The sequence below is a fragment of the Cherax quadricarinatus genome, chromosome 33, assembly GCF_038502225.1.
Source record: "Cherax quadricarinatus isolate ZL_2023a chromosome 33, ASM3850222v1, whole genome shotgun sequence".
In the NCBI taxonomy this organism is placed as follows: domain Eukaryota; kingdom Metazoa; phylum Arthropoda; class Malacostraca; order Decapoda; family Parastacidae; genus Cherax; species Cherax quadricarinatus.
The window spans coordinates 16182985-16202839 of record NC_091324.1 but is presented as its reverse complement, the minus strand read 5'-3'; the positions used below and the strand labels follow the sequence as shown (position 1 = coordinate 16202839).

At 43.2% G+C, this 19855-nt stretch overlaps 1 protein-coding gene across 10 annotated transcripts in view; it reads left to right on the top strand.

Annotated features, from left to right (window-relative positions):
• Positions 1 to 6500: 6500 nt before the first annotated feature.
• Fas3 (fasciclin 3) overlaps positions 6501 to 19855 on the top strand; it is a 160979-nt gene continuing 147624 nt past the window's right edge. For 4 of the 10 annotated variants that reach the window (XM_070090866.1, XM_070090865.1, XM_070090868.1 and 1 more), the window contains exon 1: positions 6501 to 7156. In XM_070090866.1, coding sequence (XP_069946967.1) covers positions 6994 to 7156 — 163 coding nt within the window. In that variant the 5' untranslated portion in view covers positions 6501 to 6993. Of the gene's footprint in view, positions 7157 to 18859; positions 18882 to 19855 lie in introns of those variants that run through there. The other 6 variants (XM_070090870.1, XM_070090872.1, XM_070090871.1 and 3 more) reach the window with 3 other exon arrangements.

Here is a 19855-nt window from a genome sequence, read left to right as displayed (position 1 = left end):
GAGTGAACAGGTGTGTATGGAGGGATGAGTGAACAGGTGTGTATGGAGGGATGAGTGAACAGGTGTGTATGGAAGGATGAGTGAACAGGTGTGTATGGAGGGATGAGTGAGCAGGTGTGTATGGAGGGATGAGTGGGTGAACAGGTGTGTATGGATGAGTGAACAGGCGTGTATGGAGGGATGAGTGAACAGGTGTGTATGGAGGGATGAGTGAACAGGTGTGTATGGAGGGATGAGTGAACAGGTGTGTATGGAGGGATGAGTGGGTGAACAGGTGTGTATGGAGGGATGAGTGAACAGGTGTGTATGGAGGGATGAGTGGGTGAACAAGTGTGTATGGAGGGATGAGTGAACAGGTGTGTTTGGAGGGATGAGTGAACAGGTGTGTATGGATGAGTGAACAGGCGTGTATGGAGGGATGAGTGAACAGGTGTGTATGGAGGGATGAGTGGGTGAACAGGTGTGTATGGAGGGATGAGTGAACAGGTGTGTATGGAGGGATGAGTGGGTGAACAAGTGTGTATGGAGGGATGAGTGAACAGGTGTGTTTGGAGGGATGAGTGAACAGGTGTGTATGGATGAGTGAACAGGCGTGTATGGAGGGATGAGTGAACAGGTGTGTATGGAGGGATGAGTGAACAGGTGTGTATGGAGGGATGAGTGAACAGGTGTGCATGGAGGGATGAGTGAACAGGTGTGTATGGAGGGATGAGTGGGTGCACAGGTGTGTATGGAGGGATGAGTGAACAGGTGTGTATGGAGGGATGAGTGGGTGAACAAGTGTGTATGGAGGGATGAGTGAGCAGGTGTGTATGGAGGGATGAGTGAACAGGTGTGTATGGAGGGATGAGTGAACAGGTGTGTATGGAGGGATGAGTGAACAGGTGTGTATTGAGGGATGAGTGAACAGGTGTGTATGGAGGGATGAGTGGGTGAACAGGTGTGTATGGATGGATGAGTGAACAGGTGTGTATGGAGGGATGAGTGAACAGGTGTGTATGGAGGGATGAGTGAACAGGTATGTATGGAGGGATGAGAGTATGATCTATTTTATAATAAGGGACTTTCAATAGTGATAAGTTCCAGCTGCTTAGATTTGAAAGAATCAACTACTCAAAAAGGACTGTATATACAAAACTCAAGAGGATCATCGTATAAAACGAAAGGAACACTTTAAAGAACTGGGAACAGTTATGTCGGCCGATCATTGTTTCAAAGATCACAATAAGCCAAATGTCACAACAGCCTGGAAGGTGATGGGGTGGATAATGGGAACTTTCAAAACAAGGGAAATAGTAACAATAATTATATTTTTTCAAATCACTTCTTCTCTCTCTCGTTTAGAATATTATTCAGTCTTCACGGTCCCTTTTAGGGCAGGAGAGAGAGTTACCTGTACATTATCAAGGGTTACTGCACACTGTTTAGAGGGAGAGAGAGAGAGAGAGCGTCAATTACCTTATGTTTTCAATTTTTTTAAGTTCTGTCTTTTATTAGGTTAATTTATGGTAGATTACATAAATCTACAAAAAAATCATATTTAGCCACAAGCAAGTTAAAAAAAATGGCCGTTATACGTCTGGTAAAAAGTAAGTTCAGAAAAAAGTATCGTTAAGCTCTGAACGTTCATTACTTGTGGTGCGAGAGTAGACTGGAGGATGAGCTCAGGATGTGGGCGGTGGGGATGCTGGGGAGGAGGGGAAGATATAGAGGAAGTGGGGAAATAGGGAAAGGGAGTGATGGGAATTTAAATGAAGGGATAGTACCGAGGAAATGATTAAGCGGAAGGGGGGAGGGGGGTGTAAGAGGGAGGACGAGGATTTGGGGGGAAGAGGAGGAAGCGATAATGGGGAGGTCTCTCTCTTTTCTTTCTCTTTTCTCTCTCTTCTCTCTTCTCTCTTCTCTCTTCTCTCTTCTCTCTCTCTCTCTCTCTCTCTCTCTCTCTCTCTCTCTCTCTCTCTCTCTCTCTCTCTCTCTCTCTCTCTCTCTCTCTCAATATACAATGTTTCACGTACAGGAAATAGTAGAGTTCAGGATGTGCTCCTACAGGAAGGTGTTTGTCGCACACAAGGTGATCTCTGAGATCGCCACCTGGTACCACTGGCCTCTATGAGAGCACCAGTTGGTACCACTGGCCTCTATGAGAGCACCAGTTGGTACCACTTGCCTCTATGAGATCACCAGCTGGTACCATTGGCCTCTATGAGAGCACCAGTTGGTACCACTGGTCTCTATGAGAGCACCAGTAGGTACCATTGGCCTCTGTGAGAGCACCAGTTGGTACCACTGGCCTTTGTGAGAGCACCAGTAGGTACCATTGGCCCCTGTGAGAGACATAATAGGTACTATTGGCCTCTGAATGCACCAGTTGGTACAACTGGCCTGTGTGAAAGCACCAGTAGGTACCACTGACCTCTGTGAGATTACTAGTAGATACCACTTGCTAGTGTGAGAGACACAGTAGGTACCACTGGCCTGTATGAGAGCACCAGTAGGTACTACTGGCCTCTGTAAGAGCACCAGTAGGTACCACTGGCCTGTATGAGAGCACCAGTAGATACTACTGGCCTCTGTGAGAGCACCAGTAGGTACCACTGGCCTCTCTAAGAGCACCAGCAAGTAACAAACCATGCATCAATACAGGCTGGGATTACCTCTCAGGCATGTAGATTACTCTGCGAGGGTCGCGCGTGAGACCACGAGCTGCCACGTGTTCCTCTCCCTCCTGGCCACGTGCTCCTCTGCCTGGCGCGTGTCAGCTGATCGCCACAGCACAACAAAATGTACACGCCGTAGACACGCAATCACGATCATCTCTCGTGATTTACGAGGCTCTGGCGACCTGAACCTGTAGTCAGACGTGCGTATGATAGTTGCTCACGCGGCATTGTGTCATGCTGTAAACATGCGTCTGTCTGTGCCTGACACACGCCCTCATGTGCATGTACACACGCATACACGCACATGCAAACACTATATTTGTATATATACACACACATGTAAAAGCACACTTCATACACATATCGACAGAGGTGCATACCGACCGTATGGACCCATTAGCGTGCAAAACAACCACTGTGAAAAAAATAGTGAACTTTCAAGCGCTTTCGTGATTTTTCACATATCGAGGACATGTTCTTGATAATGTGAAAAAATCACGAAAGCACTTGGATGTTCACCATTTTTTCACAGTGGTTGTTTTGCATATTGTGATATCACCCATTTGCTGTGGTCTTGTTGCATCGATTAGTGTGTGCGCACACCTTGAGATAAGTTACATGTTGAACAACATTCTTGGCAAAGTCCCGTGTGCTACAATATCTTTTTTCCACATGTCCAATTCCTGTGGAGAGCACGTCCGTGTTCTGTTCATCCACATGACACTCCTTGCTGTGTAAATGCATTGTATTCTGCCCCTGTATGTATTGCAAACATTAAGAGGTTACTGCATATACTTTAGCAACATGACGATACGTTATGTGTGATTTTCGCATTCCCAGAGCTTTATCTTTGATCCATGTTTAGAGTTTCTCTTTTCCCAGTCTGTCTTCTCTGGTTTCTTCTCCTCTCGAGGAAACTGTTGCAAGTCTCGGCGGAGTGTGTCTTTGTCCTTTTGGATATAATAATAATAATAATATTAATAATAATAATAATTCATGTCGCATGCAAATGAACACTACGCACACACACACACACACACACACACACACACACACACACACACACACACACACACACACACACACACACACACACACACACACACACACATGCGCGCGCGCCATTCATCCATCCATCCATCAGTTCCCCCTGACAGGTTATTCTTTTCAGGAAGAACAGTGGCCACTAGTACTGGTTGTTTAGGGACCTGTCTATTTGTTGTCCTCACCCATTCTAACACTTATTGTTTTCTATCTTCAGAGTACTTCACGATCCGCTAGAGCCCGTGCGTTTTCTTGTAGCTTGTGGATCGGTATCTGGTGAAAAACAGTGTCAAGTGTTTTCTTGTGAAAGGATGATACACTCTACCCATCTGTCTCTCTCACTTTATCTATGTAACTGTGTGTGTATAATTACCTAGTTTTAATTGTCCATTTATCGTTACACGAGTCGAGTTATTTGGAGGTGTCCAGTCTTGGGCAATTATTTCATCATCCTCTTATTTTAACCTCCAGTTGTTACAGCATGTACTGCCTCCTGTTTTATTTCATTACGTTCTTCCACCATGGCTTGCATAGAAAATTGTTTAGTATCCTTTCATTTCCACTTTTATTCGATTGTCGACTGTGGCACTCGTCACTGTAACACAAGCCGCTTTTAAAATCCACCGAAAGTGGTCAGGCCATTTGACAATTTTGTTCTTCTCTCTCTCCTGTCTATCCACAGCCTTTTTTTCCACTGCTCTGTCCTACCCCAGTCCTTACCATGCTCCTTCTTGCCTTCTATCTTATGGGTTAAAAAAAATGGTCTTTTGTTTATTTAGAAATCTTTGTCTATCGTATCATTTAACCTTATAGGTGTAATGGTTATTTCCTCTTTCTCCCATTTGCTTTTGACACTATAGATAACATCTTGCTGCTGAAGTTAGAGCATTATGTGATCAGAGGACATGCTTTTACATGAACCCCCTACGTCAATGACAGACGTCATAATGTGACAATGACACTACCTCATTATCACAATCAACACAGGGGTGCCACTGGGTAGCGTCCTTGGCCCATTGTTATTTCCTCACCAACGTATATCAGTGACCTACCATATGTCCCCCAGGAACTTAAACCAGTCCTGTTTGCAGATGACACAGCATTTGTCGTATCTCATCCCGATCCTCTTGTCTTCAACCTTGATGACAACCAACAAATTTTCTCTCAATACACACGGCACTGTGCCTTTTTATACTTTACTCTTAGTACTGACAAAACCTTGTGTGTGTTCGGGAATAAAGCTAAAATTACTCATTATAACACAAGAAATAAGTAACTCACCCATAGTAAGACAAGAGGAAGGAAAACTCTGAGGGATACACATTGACTGTGACCTGAAAGTCTACATCCACATCCAACACATATCTAAGGAAATCTTCAAAATTGTGAGCATTCTATCAACAATACGCTACTGTTTCACACACATCGTTACTCTGTACTAATTTCCAATGTATTCCCACCTCGATGAGTAAGACACGTGTGCAACACTAGGAATTTTTATTTGCGAAACGTTTCGCCTTCGTCGGAGGCTTCATCAGTAGAATAAGGAGATGAATCACACTTCTGGAAACATCCGTCTTGGAAGACGAAGTAGAGAAAGTGGAAAGGTGTCTGATGTAAAATTCCGTCACCCTTGGCACAAGATTACATGATATCTCTACTCCACTTGCAGTATCTGTATTTTCGGGATGCACTACAGCAAAACACCTAAAACCCATTGTTACCCAATAGAAATCAGCTGCTAGAATGACAACACACACACGCACACACCGGGGCCAGGAGCTAAGACTCGACCCCTGCAGCCACAAATAGGTGAGTACCAGTGAGGAGGCGTGGCCAGGAGCTATGAATCGACCCCTGCAATCACAATTAGGGGAGTACACACACATATCGAGCTGTAAGTCAACCCCTGCAACCACAGTTAGGTGAGTACAAACACCAATTATTCAAAAGTCTTAATTTACTCAACACAACACATCCACACCTACTACTGTACCAGCGTTTTGTGTTTACAACCCAGCACTCCGACTCTTCCTTGAGAGCTGCATCAAAACACATGGACACAGTACAAGAAATAAGTCTTGGTCTGTAAAGTGGCAGATGAAGTTCAGTGTGGACAAGTGTAAAGTCGTGTGTATAAAGCTCCAACGGCGGGTCATCTAAGACCCGCGTCAGGGAACACTTGCTCTGTTTCCTGACGAACCTTACTTAGCCTTGTATCAAGACTACCAATACCACCTCTTGTTTTCCTTACTGTGTGTGAGTACTTGTATGTACTCACTTAAATGTGCTTGCAGGGGTCGATCCTAAGCTCCTGTCTCTGTCTCTCAACTTGCCGCTTCCCAGATTCTCTCCTAGCTTCGATTGGCCTCATCGTACCTGCTCTTAAAATCATGTATGGATTCTGCCTCCACTTCGTCGAGGTCATTCCACTTGCCAGTTACCTCGAGACTAACATCCCTGTGACTCATCTGTGTCTTTAACTTCTAGCTATGCCCTCGAGTACGTGTTTCCCGCCTCACAAAGAGAGAGAGATGGAGGGAGGGAGTACTCTGTAGTTTTTGTGTCAATGTCAAGAGAGGAGTGACGTCAAGGCAACAGGTGTGAGATGCTGAGTCATAGATGTGTGTGTTAGGGTGTGTGTGTGTGTGTGTGTGTGTGTGTGTGTGTGTGTGTGTGTGTGTGTGTGTGTGTGTGTGTGTGTGTGTGTGTGTGTGTATGTGTGTTAGTGTGTGTCTGTGTGTTAGGGGGGTGTGGTGATGGTGAGGGGGGGGGAGAGAGGGAGAGGATGTAGAGTGTTAAGGCACTTGTGCTGGGAGAGGCAGTGTTGATCAGTGTGTGCTGTGTCGTGCCCCTCCCTCGCATCAACCACTCATTACCAAACAACAATGAATCTTCCACTTAAACACTCCACAACACGTGAGAATGATAACAAATCTGGTGACATGAAAAATGAAATAAAATTGAAAAGTAAATAAATGGAATGAGTGGAATATAGAAAGCAACGCAGGTGCGCTGGTTCTGTGGGACAATCAGCAGCCTAGAAAATATACTGACACAGCGGCAGTGTAGATGTTAGGAGAAATACCTAAAGCTGCAAATGAAATGGTAGCCCACTTTTACAAAAGCAGTGGGAAGGAAAAAAAATTGTGTTAAGGAGATGTCGGGCTTATGTGTATAAACAAAAGCTGAGTGTTGCTCCTCGTAGTGGTCATAGTACGCACCACACCTCAAGTTATATCAACCTCGGATATATCCTAACCAACGTGAGACGTCCAAGGCCAAAAGCATGAGTCCTTCAATGGTAATTAAGACCCTTGTGCTAATGGTGGTGACGCAGGTGCAGGGCAGCCAACCCAATGCTCTCAACACTGGTAGTGACGCAGCTGCAGGGTGGCCAACCCTACCACCCCACTTTCTGTTACGCAACTTGCCTCACCAGATAAGTAATGGTTAGTTACCTCTCCAGAGTTACTCACGTGAGTTTGTGGGATGTGAGCTGCAGCTCTTGGGCCTGCCCATTGATTTTACATTGCTGTGGTTTGTGTACGTTGATTGGTTGGTTGGTTAACAGGGTTTTAAGTTTTGAAGCCTATTAACTACACGAGGGTCATTATAAGGCTGCAAGTAACCTGTTGACAATCAGTCAAAAATACTTTAATCTCTAATATAAATATGAAAGCAAGATGTTTACTGTGTAAATTCTGAGAAACACATTACTTGGTGAAAGAAAGTAAAATAATTAGTAAGTTTATTTAGGTACAGGTACACATAGGTACAATAATCATATATAGTAGCATTTATGTTAATTACCTGGATAACCCAGAAAAGTCAGACCAGGCAACTTATTTCCATTGGGGTCCTTGAGCGATACTGACAGTATGGATACATTTCGGTCCTGAGCCCTTGATCACTCCAAAAGATACTTCTCTGGGTGTATATAACCTTGGTCTGCGTAATTACGTCTTTGTAGTTACAAGAGTCAAGCACCGCTCGTGGTGACCCGTCTTGTGTCAGTCTTGTCATTATTTCTAAAACAAAGAAATGCCTAAACTGTCTTCCCTTGAAGTCTTTCACAACTATATTTATAGTATGCAGGTAGGCAGATGTTAGCACCTAACGATGCATTAGACACTTGTGCAACACTTGGGTATCTATTGTGGAAACGTTTCGCTATCCAGTGGCTTCCTCAGGCCAATACAGAGAAGAATGATTGAAGATCAGTAGTTTGAGGTAATCATTCCCTCAGCCTGGAGTCGATTTTGTATTTGTGATTTTTATTAACAACCTCTTCTGATCACTCTTAAGATACGTTTACATATTTTTATTAGGTGTGTTTGTGAGCGATTTGCGATTTTTAATGTATATAAATTAGGAAAAGATTAGCACTTAGCTCTTGTGTTCCGCCTCTTAACTTTTAATTCTTCGAATTATGTGCATCATATTTACGTTAGTGATGTGTAACTGTGTGTTAGTGTATGTGAGGTGTGAGTAAGAGGTTCCCGGTATGAAGACAATGTGTCATAACAGAGTTAGTCACTCTCGTTGCTCACATCCTTATGTGAAATAACGTCATCATTTTCTGTGTTGCATAGTGAACGGAAGATTGTGGCTGTTATTAGAGTGCTTGGTGTGTGTGTGTGTGTGTGTGTGTGTGTGTGTGTGTGTGTGTATTCAAGTAATTGAACTAACTTAGTTGTGGTTGCAGGGGTCGAGTCTTGGCTTCAGGCCCCTTTTCTCCATTGGCTGTTACTGGTTTTGCACACTCCTGGCTGCATGAGACCTATCATACCTATTCTTAAGGTTGTGTATGGATTCTACCTCGACCACTTCGCTCTCGTTTCACTTCCTGACCACAGTTAGGTTAAATAAGTATTTCCTAACATTCCTGTGACTCGCCTGCTTTTTACTTTCAGCTATGACCTCATGAACTTGAGAGCCGCCTCTCAAGCAGACTCTGAAATTTGTCCTTCTGCCCTCTCGTATCGTTAGGCTTACCGTTTTTGTCCCTCGAACCTGTACACTGTTTTATAACCTTACATACTATGCATGTTGGTGATACTGTCCTGTAATTCAGTACCACCTGTCTGTCTCCTTTTTCAGTATTAGAACTTCAGTTGCTGTTTTTCAGACCTCTCGCAGAACCCACGGAAATATTTTGTCTGATCCCATTGCTTTCGATATATCTATTCGCTCAGCATTTTCTTCACCTCTCCTCCCATTGTATTGTATCCAGTACTCGTTGGTGCACTCTCTCTTTGACTGGCAATATTCTTCATTCCATTGAGGATACCTCCCTAAGCCTTTTTTTCGGCTCCTCAGACTTCCTGATCATTCCTAGTAAGCTCCCTTCCTTCCTTTTTCATTCTTATTACCTGATCCCTCACAGTTTTTTTCCTTCTGATGTGGCTGTACATCAACTTTGGCTTAGATTTAGCTTTTAATGCTATGTCATTCTCAAATTGCTGATCAGCCTCTCTTCTTACCCACGATATTTATTTCTGGCTCTTCTGCTTGCTTCCCAATTCTCTGGCGTTCTTTGCTTCCTGTATGTCTTCCATGCTTTTGCACTTTAAGCTTTTCTCTCTCCACACCTCTGGGTGAACCATGGGCTCATTATATTCTTGCCTTGTGGGTATGAATTTCTCCTCTGACTTCCGACAGTTTCCAGCTACGCATTCCATTTCATTTGTTGTTGTTGTTGTTGGCGGTGGTGTGTGTGTGTGTAGGGGAGGGGATCAGGTGCGCTTCCTTTAGTGATTCATGTAGTAGTGTTCAAGTGGTGTAGTGTAAATTCTTTTCCAGGTTTGTAAACACCTAAACGATCATATAAATGCAGGGATACATGTGAGTGCCTCTGTAATTGTGAAAGTTGTGGTTTCGTATGAGTAAGTTTGTATATGTTTGGCAAGAGAAGGGCGTGGTTACCGAGTGTATTTTTATTTATTTGACGTCACTCCCCCCCCCCCAAAAAAAAAAAATGAACATGGGTTATTACATCTCCAGGCTGGTGCTTCACCACTTCCCTCTTGCTACTCTTACAATTGGATGTCCACTTCAGAATGTCGTGTTTGTACACCCACCTTCCGCCTCATGAAGATATCTTCATAAAAATTCCATTTCTCCTGTGTATTGGATAAACTATCCCGAGAGATGGCAATTCTCTAGTAATAGTAACCCCAGCTATTCTGGAATGAAAAATTTGAACCTCCCGTAGCTCATGAACCCTTACTGGAATTCTTGACGATATCCTCACTCTCCTACTGGAGTTTCTCGACTCTGGCTGAGATATCAACACATTGTATGAGTCACATCCTGCGTGACGTCATATGACGGAAACATCGCTTTTGGTCACCCTATGTAACTGTTATATAGAATAGGGTAGCAGCACACTGCTGATGTATCCAGTTTTGTTAAATAAACCTTACCTACCCTGGGCATCCCTGATACATGTGGAGTAGAGCTCGTTTCATGATGTTCAGGCTGGTTGTCGCAGAGCTAGGCATAGTTTGCATTCTTAAGCATATAATGATTTTGCATTATAAATGTATACAGTTAGATACAGTGGCATCTAGATTTCACTTCCTTCCCTCCCCCTTTCCTTCCTGTCTCTTATACGTAGTTTCTATTGGTCCGGTTCTGGGATGAGGGTGATATCTTCAAAAAAAATTTGTTTCTCTTGTGCATTGTATAGGCTTTCTTGAAAGACAGTAATTTCCAAGTAATAACAACTCCGGCAATGCTGGCTCGAAATTTCTGAAGTTCACGTAGGTGAAGAACCCTTACCGGAGCACCAGACGATGTGCTTAATGTCCTACTGAAGCCTTCCTGCTCAGATTGATAGACTTCAACACTGTGTGAGCCATTCTGTGCGATATTATACAACATGGAAACTTAGCGAGCCTTTGTTACCATTGTATGACTATCGTATTGAATATGGTAGCAGTACACTGCTGATGTATCTAATTTTGCCAAGTAAAAAAAGGTATCGGAGACCCAGTGCTCTGTGCTGCCTTACCTACTCTGGTTGCTGGACACTGCTCTTGCGACCCCAGATGTCGTGGACACATCACTTCCCCCTGCCTCTCTTTCCCTGCCCCACCAGCGTCAGAATAGCTGCCACATCAAGGGGACAAAACATTCACCAGATCTTCATGGATATTGCAGACATTCGGTGGCACCAGTATATTCAAATTCACACGCGAGTAACATCCCAATAGCAACCGGTGCTCAGTTTCCATGTAGTCCAGCGCTGCCTCCCCCTTCCCTCCAGTTTTGTACATAAACATACAAAAGTATTTTATAAATTGAGCTATTAAACAGGGTGCCCAGAAGCGTGTACACAGACTGGTGTGAACATTGCATCGCACATAGGTGTATCATAACACACTGTAATTGGTCACTAGTGTTGAGACACAATGGTCCTTTATCCGGTTCAGTTATTGGAAATATTTACATTGTTTGAGAGTGGCGTGCGGGGTCCCTGGCCCAGTGTGCCTATCATTTAAGGTGTATGTTGCTGTTATTTTTGTTGTTTCCCCGGGTGTGTTATACTCGTACGCGCTCTAAACCATCTCCAGCAGGGTCTTCCACACATACATAATCGATACAATTTTTTCCCCCTCACCCCTCGCTTTTTCACCCTCCCTCTCTCACCCCCACACCCTCTCTTTATCTTTTCGCGTGCGTGTATTTTTGCCTTCTCTGTGACTTCCCCTTCTAACTCTTCTGAAGCAACGAGAAAGACATCACATTATTTATTCATACCTGAAATTTTAGCTCGTAATTTGGTTTCTTCGTTTTGTTTTCTCGTAGATTATCGTTTTGTTTTATTTTTATTTTTTTTTACTATATCAACGGAATTTTTAATTCTAGTGTTTTGAGTTCGAAAATGTTTAAGGGAGACTCAATAATTTTCGTATATAAAATAGCGACAAATTAAGCAAATACACACACATGCAACATTTTAAATTCTTTATTTGTAAGCTATGTTTCGCTTGTCAAGAGTTTTATCAAACTTATTGTACACAACGGGACAGAGTAAGGATATGTGCATAGTGATAATAAGGTTTTCTTGGCTCTTACAGAATTAGCGGTCCCGAATGCCTAGAAAAAGGCTTTTACATTCACCACATCTTTACATAACTGCAGCTCCCTTCGGATTTTATCGGCGTGTAAAAAGAGAGCCTTACGCATGATCAACACAGCAAGCACTGAGGTCTCTCCTGAAGCTTGCATCACTCTCCCACAACAATGCAAGTGACACACAAATAACCCGCACATAGAAGAGAGAAGCTTACGACGACGTTTCGGTCCAACTTGGACCATTTACACAGTCGGACCGAAACGTCGTCGTAAGCTTCTCTCTTCTATGTGCGGGTTATTTGTGTATCGTTCCAATCACGGTATTGTTCCTTTTTTTGCTATTAATGCAAGTGACAACATAAACAAGCCCCTATCGTTTTGTAACAGTAAGCCAGTAACACCAGCGCAAAAATAAACGTGTATCTGAGTTAACCAGAAACAGAACAGCGAGTCTTGTAAACACTGACGCATGGAAGTTGCCAGGAAATATAACGGTGAAATTTAAAGGAATTTAGAAACAACATGCAACCACAAAGACGCATGTGTGAGTCATCGCAGTTCTCACGATCACTTAATGAAATGAAACACAAGAAGAGCTATCCTGCAAACTGATATACGCAAGAGGAGGTGCTTAGAAGCATCCTTCATAGCAGCCTCTCATAATCACCTAAAATATGGAATCTCAATATTTATGAAGTATTATCTAGAATAGTATTTAGAACCTGCAGCAACACACCCTGTTTTCTCATGGTGAGTGAAGCATAACCTATAAGTAAAATATTCAAAACGTTGCATTGTGTGAATTTATCTAAAGGAACAGTTTATGGAAAGTGGCCCTGAAAAAGCCGAAAGTTGCAGTTATAAAAGCATAACTGGGTGGACTATGAAGCTGCAGCTGTTAACATCACATTAAAGGGAGAACTCTAGTGCAAGAAGGTACTACAGTCAATATTGCACCAAGCGCAGTATTCACTAGAAGAGAAAAAAATATCCATCAGTTATCTGAACCCACTTGGGAAAAAAATTCATTTGGAAATAACATATGATGCAGGATACGACTAAGTGGTGGATAATGATGATAAACACAATAAACTAGAATGCTAGATTATATAAAAAAATATGATCTGAGATAACGTTTCGGGGGAACAAAAATAAAATATTGCAATGACCAAATAAAAAAAAAATACACGAAGACTTGTGCTCTCTGATTTGGAATACTGTTCACTGTTGACGGCCCCGTTCAGCCGTTCAGGGCAGGAGAAATGTCAGAGCTGGAACAGATAGAGATTATTTATGGCCATCGTAGAGTCGTGCAAGAAAGGTATAAAATACCGACAATATGAAAGTTAAGACACATGTGCAACATCTGGATATCTTTATTGTAGACGTTTCGCCATCCAGTGGCTTTATCAATACAGATTCTAGGACATAATAGGAAGACAGAACTATATACAAAAGATGAGGTAATCAGTCCCTCGGCCTTGGAGTTAGTGTTCACAGCATCGTGGTGGAGGAGAATCTGGAGCAAAGACAACAAGACTGCTGCCCGTCCCTATCCACTGACGCCTATTTAACCGCCAGTCTTCTTGTCTTTGCTCCAGATTCTCCTCCACCACGATGCTGTGAACACTAACTCCAAGGCCGAGGGACTGATTACCTCATCTTTTGTATATAGTTATACTGTCTTCCTATTATGTCCTAGAATCTGTATTGATAAAGCCACTGGATGGCGAAACGTCTACAATAAAGATATCCAGATGTTGCACATGTGTCTTAACTTTCACATCGTAGAGTCAGTAAAACATTTAAATTACTGGGAACGCCTTAAGTCTTAAATTTGTACTCACTGGAGCGAAGGAGAGAGAGATACATGATAATATATAGATACCAGGGTGATGGACTGATTACATCGTCTTCAAGTATCTTCTGCTTCTATCAACTTTTCTGTACTCGACTGAAGAAGCCTACTGCGTAGGCGAAACGTTTCGAAATAAAGATACCTAACTGTTGCATATGTGTCTTACCTAACAATCTGTCGGTATTTTATACCATTTTAATGTAGATACCAGGAAAGTACTTGAGGACCTTGTCCCAAATCTGTACACTGCCATAACAAAATACTGGGGTGAGAGATATGGGATGAAATGCAAAATAACCCCAGTGAAAAATAGAAGTGCAATCGGCAGAATAAGGAAACACTGTATCAACGTCGGTGGACCCAGACTATTCAACATTACCAGAATATATCGGAAACACTGCTAGGACAGGTATAGAAGTTCTTAAGAGGAAACTGGACAAGTATCTTCACCAGGTGCCAGATCAACCAGGCTGTGATGGTATCTTACATGATGTACTTCAGTCTCTCAGCTGAGGAACAATATGCATCATGTTCCTAGAGGTAGCAACAGTGAAATGCTTGTGCGCTCATTTTAATGCACTGCCAACCCAGGAAATTGCTAAGAGATTCAAACAAGCAAGAAATAAATATATGTGTGTATGGAGGGAGGGAGGAAGAAAATACGTTGAAGAACACAATTGGCAACACAACCAAATCTGTTAGTTTGTCAGACGCAAACTAAATTTGAAAGTCAACATATAAAGAATCAAGGACGGCGACGTAATTTGCTAAATTGGAGAAGGAAGTGTGTTAGATGCTAATAATAAATTTCAGCTTATATTTAAGGATAAACCAGGTTTGAACAAACATTTGAAATGGAGGACTAATAACTGAGGATAACATACTGTGCTGCTCGTGTTACCCACTATACAACCTAGTGCCCTCGAGACAGTATTAACTAATTTGTAAATATAATTGGATGGCAGACGAGAAGAAAAAATTACCTAAAGTGTATCTCTATAATCATACGTTATTTAGTTTTTGAAGGTGATTCCGTGACAGGAAAGTGCTGATAAAACTGCATAGTTCGTCAGTGTATCCGGAGACGTGAGCTTGAAGCCCACTGCTCGCACACTCAGATTTAATGTAAACAGAACAGGCACTGTAATTTGCCCATTACGGCACTCGTAACCTGCAGGATGAGATCACAAAGGGGAATGATAGCCGCTTTTCTTGGGTGAAGTGTTGGGTGTGGCTGAACCTACCTTCCCTTTCCTACCTTTTTATTAACGCCATTAGATATACTGTATTGCATTGTGCGAACACTTTTTATGCAATACTTAAATATAGCAAGCAGAAATTGAGTTTCTCATTATTCTTATACAGTCGGTGCTGAAGTAGGAGGGGAAAGGGTGAAGTACATTTTATTTCGTGTTCAAGCTATGTACAGAAGCAGTTGATCATCGCTGAGTGAGCCCTCTTTGAGTCAGTGCTGGATCCAAAGTGTAGCTCGCTGCTCGAGCTTCCGTAGAGGTAGTTATGGAAAATGTACGTAAATCTGTGAGCCCTCGCACGGGTAGTACTGGGAAGCGTAGCTCAGAGAGCACTGTGCAAGTCTTCGTAGAGGTGGCGTTGAGGAATGTAGGTCGCTGCGTAAGCCCCTCGTAGTGGTAGCATTGGAGAATGTAGCCCTCTGAGCTAGAGCACATCACCTAGTAAACCCCCAGCACACCCTCCGCCCGCATTACACACGCACTGTGTACGGAACGTGTTGTTATGTACTTAACAGGAACGGAGGCTTTCTTTCCTGCCCTCGTACTACTTTCATTGTGTGAATCTTCTTGTTCCACTCGCCGACAAGGGCGCACCTTTGTTTCTTCTCGAATCACTCTTGAATCTCTTTGACTCTATTGTGTTTACATGTGATCTCGATCACTGTGTCAGACCACAAACACTGTTGTGATTGAGGCCGCCATTCGAGGTATTGATGGCAGCTTCAGTGTAAAAGCTCAGCGAGCATTTTAACCGCCTTAACGACTTGGCTCACCGTAGAGCGACGAGTAGCAGTGGAAGCAAAGTTCTGATAAACCTGGTGGAAAGTTCGACAGTTGGTAATAGCTGTTTAACCTCAGCGACCTGGGATCTTGACATCGTGGTGAAAGTTGCTGCTGTCAGCTGACTCAGACCCGACCCCGCGTCTTCCACCGGAAACACCACCGCTCCTCGCACAACCCACACCTGCCACCGGGAGGAGGGGGGACGAACACAAGAGGAGGCGGGAGAAGACAACGATAATTGAGGACGTGGAGGGGCTACGAACTCAAGGAAGAGGGAGAAGACGATGATTGAGAACGTGGAGGGGCTGCGAACACAAGAAGGAAGCGGGAGAAGACGACGACAATTGAGAACGCGGAGGGGCTGCGAACTCAAGGAAGAGGGAGAAGACGACGATGATTGGGGGACGCTGGGGTTTAAGGCAGGAGGAAACGAATACAGCAACAAGAGAAACAAAGATTACTACAACTGAAGACGTGAAAAGGCGACCGCAGTGAGCGAAGTAAATAATCGAGGATGATAAGCAAGATGATAAAGAAATAGATATGGACAAAGGCGAGGTGACAAGACTAGTGTAACGTGTTGATAGCAAACCAGTTGTTTGTTTCTTTAGTAGGTCACAAGGTGAGAGGGAGGAAGGGAGGTGTCTCAACGGAACAATCCACAGCTCTTTTTTTTTCCCTTCCTCCCAGTGTGTAATGTGAGGATTATAAGAGGTGTTTCCCAGTGTACAATGTTTGGGTGTGGGGAGTCGCTTGTCCTTGCTCCGGGTGAAATGTTTACGGTTGACTCGCTTACTTTCCCTTCAGAATCCGTTTCACTCATTTTACTTCTCTCTTCTTCCATCCCCCACCTCATCACCTAAATCCATTTCTTGCCTTACATTCCCTTCACCTGCTTCCCTCCCTCGCGTCCCCCTCTTCTCCCTCCCGTCCTCCCTCACTCAGTTTTCCTTCCTTTCCCCACCTCCCATTCATTTTTCCGCTTCCATTGGATTATCACTCTACAGTATTTTCCTCTCACATACACAGCTCAGCACGTACATGTTACTTACATCCATAGATCACCTTGGAAGATTATTGATGTATGGAATATCCAGGGTTGACCATTAATAAAATAACCAGTGAACTTGTCAGACTTCAGAGCTTATTAATGGAAATTCACGCTGAAAACTTATCTCTAACGCTCTTTTCACTCTGTAATCTGAATTACGAAGGAAAATGAGGTTTTCAGCTTATAAAGGTGTTTCGCTTCTGACTTTTGACTTACAAATGAATTGTGCAAGAAAGGTATAAAATACCGACAATATGAAAGTTAAGACACATGTGCAACATCTGGAAATCTTTATTGTAGACGTTTCGCCATCCAGTGGCTTTATCAATACAGATTTTAGGACATAATAAGAAGACAGTAGAACTATATACAAAAGATGAGGTAATCAGTCCCTCAGCCTTGGAGTTAGTGTTCACAGCATCGTGGTGGAGGAGAATCTGGAGCAAAGGCAAGAAGACTGGCGGTTATATAGGCGTCAGTGGATAGGGACGGGCAGCAGACGAGGGCAAAGTCACTGGTAGGCGGGATTCCCCAGTGGAAGTAGGTCCTTCCCAAAGAGATGGGTTAGTTGCAGCAGCCGTGAAGAAGGTCTTGTAGATCCTCTGAACCAAGATTCCATGATGTTGCAGTGTCTGACAAGTTGTGCAAGAAAGGTATAAAATACCGACAATATGAAAGTTAAGACACATATGCAACATCTGGATATCTTTATTGTAGACGTTTCGCCATCCAGTGGCTTTATCAATACAGATTCTAGGACATAATAAGAAGACAGTTCTACTGTCTTCTTATTATGTCCTAGAATCTGTATTGATAAAGCCACTGTATTCTATTCAAGATTGATGGACTGACCACATCGACTCAAGGTTGAGGGACTGATTACCTCATTCTACTCCTGTTCTTCAAGATTCTCCTTTGTGATGAATTAGACACATGTGCAACTCTTGGGTATCTTTATTGAGGAAACGTTTCGCCACACAGTGGCTTCATCAGTCCATACAAAGGAGAATCTTGAAGAACAGGAGGAGAATGAGGTAATCAGTCCCTCAACCTTGAGTCGATGTGGTCAGTCCATCAATCTTGAATAGATTGATGGACTGACCACATCGACTCAAGGTTGAGGGACTGATTACCTCATTCTCCTCCTGTTCTTCAAGATTCTCCTTTGTATGGACTGATGAAGCCACTGTGTGGCGAAACGTTTCCTCAATAAAGATACCCAAGAGTTGCACATGTGTCTAATTTATCAACAGTAGAACTATATACAAAAGATGAGGTAATCAGTCCCTCAGCCTTGGAGTTAGTGTTCACAGCATCGTGGTGGAGGAGAATCTGGAGCAAAGGCAAGAAGACTGGCGGTTGTATAGGCGTCAGTGGATAGGGACGGGCAGCAGACGAGGGCAAAGTCACTGGTAGGCGGGATTCCCCAGTGGAAGTAGGTCCTTCCCAAAGAGATGGGTTAGTTGCAGCAGCCGTGAAGAAGGTCTTGTAGATGTCCTCTGAACCAAGATTCCATGATGTTGCAGTGTCTGACAAGTGTCTGCCGTGAACACTAACTCCAAGGCTGAGGGACTGATTACCTCATCTTTTGTATATAGTTCTACTGTCTTCTTATTATGTCCTAGAATCTGTATTGATAAAGCCACTGGATGGCGAAACGTCTACAATAAAGATTTCCAGATGTTGCACATGTGTCTTAACTTTCATACAAATGAATTATTTGTATATAAAGCAATAGTAGGAAAATGCATTGTTTCATAGATGTTCATGCCTCACCTCGGTAATTGTGAAACATTAATGGGTTCATTCATGGCCTGTTTGTAAATGTGTAATTTGTGGTGTTTGTAAATTGGAAACCTGTATTTAAGGCAGTAATAGTATTTAATAACGGGAAAGATATCAGCACTACGAACACTCTTCATTCCAATATCGATCAGTTCAGCAGTCCCAACCACTCCGTCATCTGCTGACGTCAACCACTCCGTCATCCACTGGCGACGTCAGCCACTCCGTCATCTACTGACGTCAGCCACTCCGTCATTCATTACCTAACCAAACCTACCTTCACCTCACCATCTTTTTGATGAGGAAGACATAAGAACATAAGAAAGAAGAAACACTGCAGCAGGACTACTGGCCCATGCGAGGTAGGTCCAAGTCACCTACCGGCTTATGCAACTGACCCAACCTAGTCACGTGTATAACACCTAGGTATCTTTATTTTTGAAACATTTCACCTGCGCAGCAGACTTCTTCAGTCAAATGCGAACATAAGAGCATAAGAGAGAAGGAACACTGCAGCAGGCCTACTGGCCCATGCGAGACAGGTTCAAGTTTCCTACTGGCTTAAGCCAATGCCCCAACCTAGTCAGGTTAGGTCAGGTCACATTCACTTAAGGAAGGAACACAACAACTGACCTAGTAGCACAAGCTAATCAGGTCCAACTCACACCCACTCATGTATTTATCTAACCTATTTTTAAAACTTCACAACGTTTTAGCCTCTATAACTGTACTCGGAAGTTTGTTTCACTCATCCACAACTCTATTACCAAACCAGTACTTTCCTATATCCATCCTGAATCTGAATTTTTCCAACTTAAAACCATTGCTACGAGTCCTGTCTAGGCTAGATATTTTCAGCACGCTATTGACATCCCCTTTATTTATTCCTGTCTTCCATTTATACACCTCAATCATATCCCCCTAATTCTACGCCTTTCTAGGGTGCAGATTCAGGGCCCTTAGTCTATCCTCATAGGAAAGATTTCTGATACATGGGATCAACTTTGTACGTTTTCCAGAGCATTTATATCCATTCTGTAATATGGTGACCAAAACTGTGCAGCAGCATCTAAGTGAGGCCTAACCAAAGGAACCTAAGGAACTGACCGCCACCTATCAAGGCTGAGGGACTGATCACCCCAAAACTACCTCTCTACTGCTTTTACTGCCTCCAGTGTTGTAATCGCCTGTATTCCACTGAAGAAGCCTGCTATGCAGGTGAAAACGTTTCAACAGTAATGTTGCCTGTTTTACTCGTGTCTGGTGCTGGAACAGTCAAGTATGCATGTGAATCACCGCTTCACTTCTCACTCACCCAAGTTCTTGAGCTCATCAA